The sequence below is a fragment of the Hermetia illucens genome, chromosome 3, assembly GCF_905115235.1.
Source record: "Hermetia illucens chromosome 3, iHerIll2.2.curated.20191125, whole genome shotgun sequence".
Taxonomy (NCBI): Eukaryota; Metazoa; Arthropoda; class Insecta; order Diptera; family Stratiomyidae; genus Hermetia; species Hermetia illucens.
In genome coordinates, this window is record NC_051851.1 from 149,717,909 (window position 1) to 149,731,718 (window position 13,810).

The following is a 13,810-nucleotide window of genomic DNA, read 5'->3' on the forward strand; positions in this document are numbered from 1 at the left end:
TTAATTTCCTGCATGCTAAGTCTTCCATTGGGTCACCATTATAAATGCCCCATTTGACTGGATATAAATTAGAATAAGAAACCGTTCATTAGCGAACGTTCCTCTGTAGTATTTATTGTCGCGTCTACAATGTTATGACTGATTCAACCGCATAATATGCGTACATTTCAAGCCATCACAAACATCTGCTGGGGTTTTAAATTACTCCTTGCCTGCAAAACGAGAACTTCTTCAGCTTCTATTCCTTCTTTGTTACATAGTTGGTCCACATATGGATATCCACATACGCTCATATCTGTGGATATTCTACAAGTATATCTGCTGATTTGTTTGCTCTATTGGTTGATGAAACAATTCATAAAAAACCTTAGTCCATTTAAAGAAACAAAATATCTCAATGGGCTCACGTCATAGGAACAAACGCTATCAAAGAGGCCAATATTGGTATCAGCACATGAGCCACCTTACACGGAATGGGTTTATGTACTATACTTACTTAGTCGCTTGAACTACCACTTGAGAGGTTATTGATTACAACAATTCGATCAATTGATGGTTGCAGGCCCTTTCTCTTTTATGGCTCAATTAATGTGTTTAGGCTGTCCCGACATGATGGGATCACATTATTTAAGTACATTCGTCTCTGGAATGAACAAACCAATTAAACCGTCGGCGTTGGATATTCGCATTATTTGCTTTATCATTAGAACTCGATTTCTGCTAACCATGCTAAAACTCTAATCGCTCTGGAATTACGCTTGACTTAGTTACGGTGAGTTTTCCCAAGAACATATCAGGAATTGCATATGCATGGCCTTTGCCAAATTTGTAGGCATCTCAGTTTGCATGGTTCTCTTGCACAAAGCCTTCCTATTGTTTCTTCAGCCATTATCTCGACGATGACGATAAAAGAAGGAATTCATCGGATCCAAGTCATTCCTTCCAGACTAACTTCAATCTTCCTAAATAAACAAAAGATGATGCGAAATCTTTGAAGGGTTGTTAGTTGTACAGGGCACGTCAGAGAACATGGAGATGCTTATACGTATTTCTCCTTTCCCATTATTCATATCTCATGCCCATTGTTCGTGTCTTTCATTCAGTGAAATGTCCAGGACTTGCATAGCCAGGATTAATTGATTTTTCAATTTCATAGCTTTTCTGTTATCATTTTATCTGTCAAACTAGGTATGCGCACATTCGAGTAAGATATACTAAATTATTTCTCGGGAAAATTCACACCTGAATGGAAGTAAACTCAGGCTTTCTATAGAAGTGACAGCTGACAGCTGCCACTTATACCAAATTTTCGAAAGACAAACTTCATCCTTCGAGTATCGATTCTGCGGAAGCGGTTCAAGCAGGAAATTCGTTACAGTCATCTTAGAAATGAGTATCTTTACGATGGTTTTGAATCGAAATCTGACAATAGTCATGATATAGGAAGAGGGTTAATATAGTAGCTCATCCTGCTCGTTCGCTTTTAGAGTCACATGGAGGACGAAGATTCCGGGGTTATATTATTTGGGAAATATGTTCGTTTAAGTGCAACTGTCTAATCGATCTGAAAGGATGCATGGCTAGGTTTGTTTCTTTGGCAAATTAGGAAAAGCCTTTCTGAATAGCACACAAAGGGTCTACCTCCTTAATTAAGGCGAATTCTGGAAATCATACGAAACAAATGCAAATGCTATTATATATTTATGGAAGTGAAAGACGTTCAGATTCTGAAAAGTGATTCTTCTAGGTCATGACGTCAACAATTGGAAGGTGGAAACAAGACAACAAGACATCTGTTAGAACGAACTTTTATTTCCGAGTTATCATAATCTCGGCAAATGCTGGATTTTACCTAATACTAGCATTAAGTGCCAAGCATTTAGGCTCGGACGATCCTACCTACTTAAAAACTAAAGTGGCGCAGGTGGTAGGTCAATGGGAGAATCCGTCGAGAACTCCCCGCAGCATCGAGCACGAATGCAGAATGGTGTACTTCTCCATGGTTTGAACCAGACAGTGCGAAAGTTGGAGGACATCAAGGGAAACCGTGAGGGATTTAGGTACAATACCTATAGCTGACAATATTATGGGAACTATAACCACCCGCTTGAGACGCCAAATTTCTTTGATTTCCGGATCCAACGGCTCATAGTTCACCTTCTTCTCCACATATTTCCGTTCTCTACCTCCGACATCACGAGGGATATTCATCCGCTCCACAGCAGACTTTGGATGATTCATTCGGAATTTGGACATAGTTATCCGTATCCGCCGCTGGACGTTTTCCAGATCGGTCTTCGTCCACGGCAATATTCCGAATATATAAGCCAATGAAGGAATAGCGAATAGATTCAACGCGCTTATTTTATTCTTCCCCGTAGGATGCGATTTCAGCACCTTCAGATCACCAACTCGAGCATGAGTTCATTGCAGAATTGCTAGGTACTTGTAGAAGTCTGTCTCGGTCATAGCTTCGATGTGGAGGTCACCAATGCTATGTCCGGTATGCGGCTCCTGATGGCCTTTGTGGATGGCTTGGATTCGACACTTGTCTAATCGAAACTCCATCCGAATATCACGGCTGAACATGTCTATTATTCGCAACAGAAGTTTGGTCGTCAGTACCAGCATACAGCTTGATGTCACCTAAGAACATCAAATGTACCAGTTCGCACTTAGCACGTAGGCCACACTTTATTGCAAAACCATGCCCTCTAGCTTAATTTAGTAGCCAGGGGGGTTCAGTGCCATACAAAACCAAAGGGGGCTCAACGAATTCCCCTGGAAGATGCCCCTATACGGATGGGCTCTGAGGTATTAGCACCCTCAGATGTACGCACTGATAAGGTGGTATGCCACCCTTCCATAAATGTCGCGAAAAACTTTATTAGTTTCGGATCAATGCGATACAGATGTAGGATATCGATTAGCCAGGTATGCGGGACGCTATCAAAAGCCTTGGCGTAACCGATATAGCAACTGAAGAGGTTTCTTTGGCCTCTAGTTGCTTGTCCCACAACTACTGAGTCGATAATGAGTTGCTCTTTGCAATCCCTTGACCCAACTCGGCAGCCCTTCTGCTTCTCGGACAGAATGTTGTTGGTCTCGTAATATATACTAGAAGTTAAGCCGCTGATAGGAAACTTCCTAAATGTGTATTCGGAGTTCGTCCTAAGACTATGAACAACTGTGTCATCTTCCTGCGCTTCTGTAATTACTGGAAAATCAATGTTGGCGGGGAACTTGACCTCTGCGACACGTAACAAAGCGTCAGCAGCTATATTTACGTTTACTGACCCGTGTTCAATGTCGGAAGTAAACTGGCTGATGAAACTTAGGTGTTGAAGTCGACAAGGAAATGCTTTGCGGGGCTTCTGCTTCAAAGCAAAAGTGAGTTGCTTATGATACGTGAACCCTGTGAACGGTTTACCTTCAAGGGAATATCGGAAGCATTTAATTGCAAGGTACATATCTAATAAATCACGATCGTAAGTGCTGTAGTTCTGTTGAGCGGGGTTCAGGTATTTGGAAAAGAAGCTCAGCGTTTGCCAAATTCGAGTCACTTTTTTGTAAAGCACAGCACCTATGGCAACGTCTGAGGCATCGACGAATACGGCTAGGGATACATCTTACTGAGAGAATGCCAGAAGTCTAGCCCACATTAGCTGTTGCTTGAGCTTCTCAAATGCCCGGACAGTCTCTGAGATTCACCTAACAGGCGGGAGTCTTTGGTTTTCGGCCCCAACAAGCAGGCGTTAAGGATCGATTAATGGTGGGCGACCTTGTCCAAGAAACGACAGTAGAAGTTCGATGTGCCTGGGAACCTTCTCAAATGCTTAACTATTTTTGGGAGTGAGAAGCTCGCAATCGGTTACACTTTGACTGGGTCCAGTAATCAGCTGGCCGGGGAATCTCATCTGCGATTGTTAGAATCTACATTTCTCAACATTGAGTACTAGGCCGGCTTCAAAGAGACGTTGAAAAATGCACTAATAGTGCTCTAAGGCTCGACCAGAACACCATTCAAATATACGGAAAAAAACTGTAGGTTCCGTAACACAGAGTAGACGAACCTCTGAAAGATTCACGTCATACTTCAAAAATCATCCTAGTTAACTCAAAGATTCTTTAAGCGCTACAGGAATTTGATGATATGTCTTGACTAAACCCAATGACGAGAAAATATGGCAGTTTGCGATAGGCTGTCCAAAGTCGTGGATCAGTGGAATGGGGTGTCAATCTGGAATCATCTGAACATTTAGACGTCTATAATCGCCACAATGACTCCTTCCGTCATTGATTTTAGGGATCGTGTGAAGTGGCAAAGATTGGTAGCTATCTGAAGGGCTCCTAGTACCATACCGTGCTTTCGCCTAACTGCAAACTTCTGCGATAGTAATGGATGCTTCTTAGAAAATATAGGAAAGTCAGTAGTGTCGATGTGGCGCTGAACATCATGCTAAACTGGCTCAGAGAGTTCACGGTCGGTAGTGATGTTGCGGTATTTTTGAAGAAGTGCGCCACTAGATGGGTGATAACAACAACGACGAAAGAGTGTTGGGCGTTCACGTTGACGAGGGATTTTTCAAGACCTCTCTGAAGTAGTGCTTGGAAAGTGCCATCTACTCCAAGTGATTTCAGTGATCTAAAGGTTACCACTGCCCGTATTCCTTTAACTTTTACTTTTCCCATTTTAGCTGTTGTTGGGGTATCAGATTTATAATTGTCGTCTTCGACCGTAGGGTAACAACCTGGGAAATGTATTCTGAGAAGCAAATGTACCCTGATCTCATCATACTCGGTACAAGCCCATGCTCCTTCGGACAAACAGAAGATATTGCCCTGTTTTGGCTATAGCTTTGTATAGGCTGGATGCTCCTGTGATAAATTCAATCCCTTCGTAGAACTTCCGGAAGCAGTCTCGTTTTGTTTCCCTGATCGCTTTCTTATACGTGGTCAGTGCATTTTTGTATCTCCACCAGCCCCGGGTTGTTTCGCCCGGGTGAAGAGTTTTCATTCCTCCGTTCTCGTTCTGGCTAGAAACCTGTTCCACCAAGGTATATCCCTTGATGATTTGATTGTCTTAGCCGTACAACTGGCCTTAAATGCTTCCACTGTTTTCCGCTCTATTTCACTCCTGATGTCATCGTCCACATAAAAATGAGTCTTGTTGTCACTCAGGTGTTCCAGGAGTCCCAATCCATTATCCTGAGATTCCTAACTATGCTTTGTACTTTGGAATTGCTCTGAATGTCGAGTCTTACTATCTGCGATCCAACATAGAGGGTTCATCCGAAACCTTCCAATTCTTGATTAACCCGTTCATTAGAGTGTTCCCCAGAGTTATGTCTAGTGTCTCTTAAATGGTGGTGCCCACGAATGTTGGTATGTTCGCTACATTACATATTTTTAACTTATTGCTAAGGATAAATTCAAGAAGTTGCTCACCTCTTCGATATGTATCTCGCTCCTTCCTCAAATCTCAAGGTGGCTGTTTCCATTGCAGCCGAGGAGAAGTGGTAGCGGCTTCCTCCCGTAGAACTTTACAAGTCTAATAGCTAATTCCGGCCAGGTCCATGTGCGTCCTTCTGGAAAGTATCCCGATGCCTCGGTTGCCTCCCGAGTTCTTCCGCCGACTTCCAGTGAGACTTGGACAGCCACAAGATTTCCAGTCAGGAACTCTGAACGAAAATTTCGTTGAAGAACGATACAAATTCTGGCTTTTTCACAAGAGAAATCCCCCCCCCCCCCCCTGCATGATTTATCCGCAAATCTGCTCCTGGTACTTCCAGGGTTCTTGAGCCAGCACTATTCCAATGTTATCTTTGGTAATTGCTCTTGCGATTACTGCAGATGCAGCTGTGGCATGAAGTAGGTTTATCTGGACTATTTCAGTGTTGGCCTTTGGCTCCATTAAGGTTTGGAGCTCTTTTTCAATATCGGAGTGTCATCTTCCTCCTTCGACAGGACATTTCCTTCCGCACCGCTATCTAACTTGAGCCATGTAAGGTCTAGGACGCCCAGTTTCTCCTTTTCTGAGGACATCAGGCCTACTTCCCTGCTAGGCTCTGCTCTATGGTTTCTGCGATTGCTTCAGGGATCTCGGTAGGCTTTCCAACCGGTAAGTCCTGCGAAGTATTTCTCTTTGATTTCTCCATGTGCTCCGTCGGACCCGCAATTGATAAGGCAGTTGCGATGTTTAACTGCCCTTAAAGATCGGTCATCTACCCTGATCTTAGAAAGTTTGCCATTGTCATTCTCCTTGCTTCTTAAAACTCTCCATAGTTGCATGTGGAGATCTATTTTTTGAATGATTAGGAGGCGTTGAAACTTCTACGCCTGCATTTTTCGGAACGTAGACCGTCACCATGTGTGTCTCTGATTTATCATCCCCAGACATGTCGACAATTCTCTTTAGGCCGGGCAATTAGTGGATTATGATCCTAAACACGGCGAACCGTGTGCTTCGTCACGCAGTCTACCAGTAGCAGACCTGGTCGAGAGCGTATGCCTGTGAACACGAGTTCCTTGCTCCATTGCTCGCACATTTTCATGACGGTGGTCTTCGATTTGTCATCTATGCTTTCACGAGTAAGTAGTTACCCCAAAAATGCTTTTGGCAGTATAGCCAGTCGAATGGCGAGGGGTGGTTTTGCTCCTGAGACTAGATTCATACTCTTTTTATTAACAGTAGGATTAAATCGTGCAGAGTTTGGCTGCCACCACCTACTAACGGTCTTGCTAAATGAGAGGCTCGGCTCCTGGAGACACATAAAAACATGACAGATAGGTTGGCTTCCAGAGAACAATATTCCCCAACAGAACGATTTTCTGCCAATTGTATCTTTAGTGAAACTACTTTGCTGGCCTGCGTAAGTATTATTCGTTGCGCTTATTATACATCCATAGACAGAGACCCCATTACCTCCCCTCCCATTACCTTTTCAAAATCACACCTAGATCAGATTTTCAACCCATTTTGCAATTTTTCCATGCATATTTTCCCTTATCAACACGCAATATGACGTGTGAGTTTTCGTGTTTATAATATACAGGGATTTGTTGGTATACAACTTGATTCGAAAATCAATGAAAGGACTTCATCATGATGATGAAGATACTCTGCATGATGTAGGCCATCGGATTTCCTGTAATCTTCTTTGTTGATTTCCTAATGGATTCCATTGTGTTCATAAATATTCCAAACTGTATCGGAATATGGATCAAGTGCAGGCCGTTCCCAAGCCAACCCAATCACTCTCAAGATTCTGTAAATCTGAGAAAAAAATCTACAGCCAAATCGTAAAAGGTGCAAAATCATGTCGAGGTCATCCTTCATTGAAAGTCTCTTCCATTTGCACATTTCACTCTGCTCGAAGAGTATTTTTCCGCTCTATGTACAAGTGTCCTTCGCATACCTTTTTACTTTACCAAAGGCTGAGAAATCGTTCTTCGGATACCAGAGAAGTCCTCTAATTAAAATTTCTACTATTTATAGGAGTGAAAGGAATAATGGGACGTGAAATACGGTATCGTATCTCAAATGCGTCACATACTCGTACACGTGGGTGTATATTGATCCCAAATACGCCCGTATTGAGTGCTGACTTTTGGGTTTGTTGATACAGTTGTAAGGGTTTTGATTTCTTAAACGAACGAAAGGGAAGTAAAAGGTGATGGTGTTTACCATCGACGAAATTCCAGGCTGGAAAAGCTCACGTTTTTCATAACTGAAAGGTTTTCACACCTTCATGAAAATTTAATTGATTGAATGAATTCATGATTAGGGATGAAGGAGGTTCTCTTTCTTACAATGAACCCACGCAAATACAAACGGAACTATGAAGCTCGTTAAGTAATTTCAGAACCATTAGCGAATATGATTTCCTCTTTATGTCCATAAATATCAGCTCCTGTAATCAGCAAAAATAATATACAACTTCGACTTATTTACATTTTCAGAATTCGTAATAGTCGCGGCAGTCTCGATAGTATCGGCACCACAGCATCTGAATCTCCGAAAATGGAGATGAATGGTAGTCCCGGCCGCTCACAATCATCATCTCGAAATGGTCGTGACAATTGGAATAAAATGCCTGAACCAATGAATGGTCACGGACAGCCATTAAGCCCAACATCAGGACGTAAGGACAAATCATCACCGAGCCATTCGCGACGTAATGCATCATCTTCAGGCGGTCCTGTTCAATCATCTACCAAGCAATCATCATCATCGTCATCCAGTCGTACCAAAGGTGTTCCGCAAAGTTTTGGTTACGTGAAACGTTCAAATGGTTCAGCAACAGGAACCATAACGGCCACTGATCAACAAAATATCCTTTTAATGAATCAACATCATCAACAGCAACAACATCAAGGTGGAAGGACCGGACATGTTTCGGCCGTTCCGAGATCTGGGAAAATTAAAGTTTCCGGTGGAACTCAAACGTGCACTTCTGATTTGCAAACAAGTAAGTTTTGATAAATTTTAAAGGACCAACTTTCCGGAGTACTAACGATTTCTTTATTACTTTTTAGAAGTACCACCAAATAATCAACATCGCAGCTTCTCATTAACAGGACCCGGTGCTACGCAACTCAGTCAATCGATACGCGAGAGACTGTCATCGGGTACCCACAGTTTGCCGAAAACTGGAGCTGAAATGCACGTCTTCCAACATCGGTAAAGTATCGTTTGTTTTTAATTATCCAACACTAAATCCATACATTTGGACAAATATCCCAAGACTGATGTTACATCATTGTCTTCGGGCACAGCTCCGGAGGAGATCAGGACTTTCTTTTAAGTGTTTTCCTTTTTCTCCAATATGCACATAAATAGGACTTTCTTTCCCTAGCACATTTTGAAATTACTTCACTTTGAAGGGTGAATTATACCACTAGAAAGCTAAATGGATGCAATCAAATTTCTATCACTTCTCTAGTAAGGCTAATATATAATTTGCGGTCTTGTACGTAAATTTATAAGGTTGTAGTAGATACATTTGTTTATAGATAACAGTTGGATTAGCCCATTGAAGAGTAACACACCACGCGGTGGGGGGTTGCAACGGAAGCAGATCTAGCGCTGTTAATACGTCGAGCGGCATCTAGTTTGATGCCACTGTCGGCAGAAACCATGTTGCCTATACGCACAAATTGATCAATACCTTCGAGACACTTCTCCTTAATGCTAATAGAGAGGGCGGCAGGACACGTCGGACTGAGAACCTCTAATTTTGTTGGTGTTTATATTCAGTAAAACTCCTTGCACTTCTGTTTCCAAATCCAGAGCCATGTAACCAAGGTCCATGACCCGGTGAAAGAGCTAGTCTGTAATCCAGGCATTTCAGGAAAGATGTCATAGTCCATTGAACTTTTCCACATCCTTCAAGCAAAGCAGCATGGAAAATGTCATCGATAACAAGAAGAAATAATTTGATAATAAGATGCAACCCTGGCAGACTTCGCTTTGGATCTCAAAATACTCTGAGATTTTATCTCCATGTAGCATCTGACACTTTGCGCCATCGTATATCGCTCTGATAATAATCCTCCACTATAGAGCACGCCAAATACATTCCCTGTCCACGCTGTCGAAAGCTTTCTCGAAATCGATGTAGAACAGGTGAAGCGAAGATCTAAACTCCATGTTCCAAAATGATCCGTAAGGTGTTGATGTGGTTAATGCAGGAGGATCCAGAACGAAAAGCAGCCTGCAGTCTGTCGTGTAAACTTTTGAGGTGCTCTTTGATGCGTTCCAGAACTATTTTAGTTATTATATTTCCGACCCCTGCAATTGTCACATTCAGAACGGGTGCCCTTCTTTGGAATCTTAACAAACACATCTTATGACGGTCCTTCGGGACGGGGAACCTGAAAAAGAGTTGTTTTGATGGTAGTCCAAATGCTCATTGATGTTCTCAGGCGGGTTACTCATTGTATGTGCCATCCGATCAGCAAGATAGTTCTCCCATTGTTGTGCGACAACTGGCTCATACAAGCGGTCGATGTTGAAGTTGGGAGTTCGTAGCTCTCCGTGGTGAATGCAAAACGCAAGCGAAAAATTGATAGACAAGGGGTAGCTATAATTATGGTAGGTAGGTATCAGTGGCCGCTCTGAGGAGCCCAATTAGCACTTTGGTGCGCCGTTTTGATGCCACAAACTCCTAAGACCGTGACTGTTGTTATGGGAGCAGGGAGGCACAGTCCAGCCGACTCGGATCTTCAGAGCCAGCCCGTAGCATTGACGAAGGAAAACAGCTCTCCCACCCTGCAGCTAGAAATCTCTCTGAGGTCCGCAAAGAATAATTGACCCAGTATCCGCAACCTGACTCTAGCCAGAGCTGGACAATCGCAAAGAAAGTGCAGCTTCGGCAATGCGAATTGTAGTGTATGCCGAGCCTAGCGGCATGGTCCCCTATGGGCCAGTGCCCCGTGCAGACCGCCGTAATCTTGAATGCATTTGCACGCGTCTGGCACAGGAGCTCTCGTGATCGGGCTATGTTATAAGCGGGCCAAATTCTCCTTGATACAGCTTTTAAGCCTTCGCCATCTCGGCAGCGGAACACCGACTGTATTCGGCGAGGAACTGCCAAGAGCAGAGCCTTGTCTGGCCAATCCGTCAGCCCGCCCGCAGCTATAATTATAATCGCAATTGTTTTTAGTAGCTTTGTACTGATGAAGGGTTTAAGTTGCTCCCGAAATATATATTTACATTGAAAACTAAAAATTGTAGTTTGGAGGAAGCTACCCTTGGTCTATCAATTTTAGGCTAGACTACAAATAGCAGACAAAAATTTAATCTCTTAGAAATTGTACGTAAGCGAACTTAAGCAACTATCAGATAAGGATCTCAACGGAGTAGTTTGCTAAACCATTCCTTTTTTTTGGATGGGTACTTTTTTCGATCAAAAAAGCAATGCTTGGTCATCCCATGAAATTCCTGTTTTAGTACAAACTCCCTTGGAAGTATACCATCCGGGAGAACAGGTCATAAAAGTGGAAGGGGGAGAGTTGACGGTTCTTCTGGGCGGTATGGTTATCCTTTACCCCTTGGAAGGGTCTGCGCCACAACCACACCTACGCGCAATCGTTCGCAATTACTTGAAATGCCCTTCAGCTCCCTCCACGATTTTCTGAGACGTATGTACTCCTCCTCTATTGTTCTGTGCCAAGTGCCGTTGGGATGACCTGCTCGTCGGCCACTTTAACCGTGTGGATTCGATTGCATGGCCTAGCCCGCAATGCAATTGCCGCCCCTCTTTAATATGTGACCTATCCATTGCCATTTTCGCCTTGCGATCACAGTTCGTACGAGTGCCAGACCTGTGCGCCAATCAATTTCTTCATGTGAGATAGTATCAGCCCAGCGTATCCTGATGAAACGACGCAGACAGGTGTTGACGAAGGCTTGGAGTTTTTGAATAACACTGAGGTCCACTTTCCATGTGCTACTCCCATATAACAACACAGAGAGAACACTAGCACAGAACAGTCTCAACTTGAGCACCAAATCCTCCGCAGCTCCAGATGCATTACTAAATTTGCAGCCCTCGGATATATATGTAAATGTTCAAAGCACTGCGAGGAGGACAGTTCATAGACTAATTCGCTTAGATCGATGGCGGAACAACGGACATGAGGGGCTCTGTGCATCGGAAGAACTGTTGGAGGAACTGGATCCAGTTTTTACAATGACTTGCGATTTTCGGGTCGCCGAACATTTGTTTGTTTGGTAGAAGATATGAAGTTACCCTGAAACATAAAGAAAACTACCCTGAAACCCGAAGAACACATGGCAAGTTGTACTGAAGTCTTCTGCATTAATGGCTCAAACACAGAGCAGGGTCCTGAAGCAGTATTGTATCTCTCAAAATAAAAACGAGAACCATAAATTGAAGTGTCAGGAGCATTGGCCAATGCTGGTTTCAACACCGCGAACGAGAAAACATAAGGATATGTAGAAGAGCGCAAATGCCACTAGATACACCAAACACTTTCTGTCAAAACCAAACATACTACATAGTTTATCCTTTTGAAAAGCGCGAAGACTTGCGGAAATATTGTGAGCATTCTGGTTCACCATAAATTACTATTTGGGCATACGAGTATGTTCTGAATAGGAATTGCACAACATAATACGTGTCCCTCCTGTAATGAGGGAGCGGAACCCATAGAGCATTTTCTATTTGAATCGCCCGCCTACGAACACATCAAATGCTGATATATTCCGCTTGCAGCGGGTAGCAACACGTCCATTAACGGAAATCCTGCGATACATAAACTTATCTGGGATATTCTGTTAAACGGGGAAATCGAACACAATGAGCCACTACTTCCACACACGCACGCTCAAATTTAACAAACCGACAGCCACCTTTGCCAACCCATTCTTTTGTTCGATGATATTTTTTCCAATCAATAATCACTTGAAATTCCTTTTTCCATGGTTTTCTAAATAAGAAGGATAACGTTACTACTGTGGACTAAAAGTTCGATTGTCAGAAAATATTGACATTTATGTGAGCACGTATCTAGGTCCTTGTAGACAAAGATCCTTCCGCGATGGTGGCATGCACTGAATATCGGACTAACACGTCTCATTCCGCGGTTCTATTCTTTTAACAACTAACTTACCGAACTTTAAAGAGCAACGCTACATTGCTGGAGATCCAAATCGCGGGACCCAAGTGGGGAAAACCGTGTCCGCAATTGTCTCAGTTGTCCTTAATCGACACTGCATCTGGCCAATGGGTATACTATCTATCATCATAAGGACGTGGCTGTAATCCTGCGACTTTGTCATGGAACCGACTAATGTGTATTTGTTGGAGCTTATTATCTGGAATTTTTATATGTAAAGGGTGCAATTTCATATGCCTTCCAATTTTACCTTTTTGTCATGGCAAACAACAACAGACCCACTAGTTTATGTCCTTGTACATTGATGGCCAAACATACTTTTTCTGGATGTGTTCCCTCGTAAAGCGATCACTAGGATACGCGGCACCGTGGGCCATATTCCTTCTTAAACCAGCAAGGATATACGGGCAAATTTCACTGGTCTGCGTATCGCAGTACATCAGTATATCATCGATGTATGCGAAGCAGAATTGGAGACCTCTGAACGTGGTGTCTATGTATCACTGAAAAGTCGGGCCGTGATTTTTAGGTCAAACGCCATTAACCGAAATTCAAAAACCCCGAAGGGGTGATAATGCCTCTCTTCGGTACGTCCTCTGGTGCTTCTGGTATTTGGTACTATGCACTGGTGGCCTCACCATAAGGTCAAACCTTTTACTGTACAAAACAATAATCGTACCAGTCCTCATGTATTCCTCGGAGGCTTGGGTTCTTAGCAACAGAAATTGCAAATTCTTGGCCGCCTTCGAGAGAAGAATCCTCCGAAGAATTTTTGGCTGCCTACATGAGGATGGACGATTTCGTAGCCTACATACCAACGAAATCTATAACGGATACCATCACCGTCTGGTTGTGGATAAATCCGGCTCAATATGTCGCGGTCGGCGGGTCACTTAATCCGTATGGATAAGGATGATCCAGTCTGGAAAGTCTATAATGACAATATTTATAGTAGAAAAAGGAGACGAGGAACACCCTGCCTGAGATGGAACAATGGCATAGGTCAGGACGGCAGACAGCTTATAGGGAGTTGATGTTGGTGGTCGTCGGTGCAAACCCGAATGTCTGGAGTTCCTTATTAGGGCAGGCCTGGACTGGATACCGGTTGTTGTGTTTTTGATGATGAAACACGAGATCTCCTTTCTATATCCTTCGAATTTTGCTA

The 13,810-nt window shown here is 43.2% G+C and overlaps 1 protein-coding gene across 7 annotated transcripts in view; it reads left to right on the top strand.

Annotated features, from left to right (window-relative positions):
• Positions 1–13,810, top strand: part of LOC119651713 (protein sickie) — a 467,977-nt gene that overhangs the window by 345,596 nt on the left and 108,571 nt on the right. For all 7 annotated transcript variants that reach the window (XM_038055429.1, XM_038055427.1, XM_038055428.1 and 4 more), the window contains 2 exons: positions 7,963–8,471; positions 8,539–8,683. In XM_038055429.1, the coding sequence (XP_037911357.1) occupies positions 7,963–8,471; positions 8,539–8,683 (654 nt within the window). The remainder of the gene's footprint in view (positions 1–7,962; positions 8,472–8,538; positions 8,684–13,810) is intronic.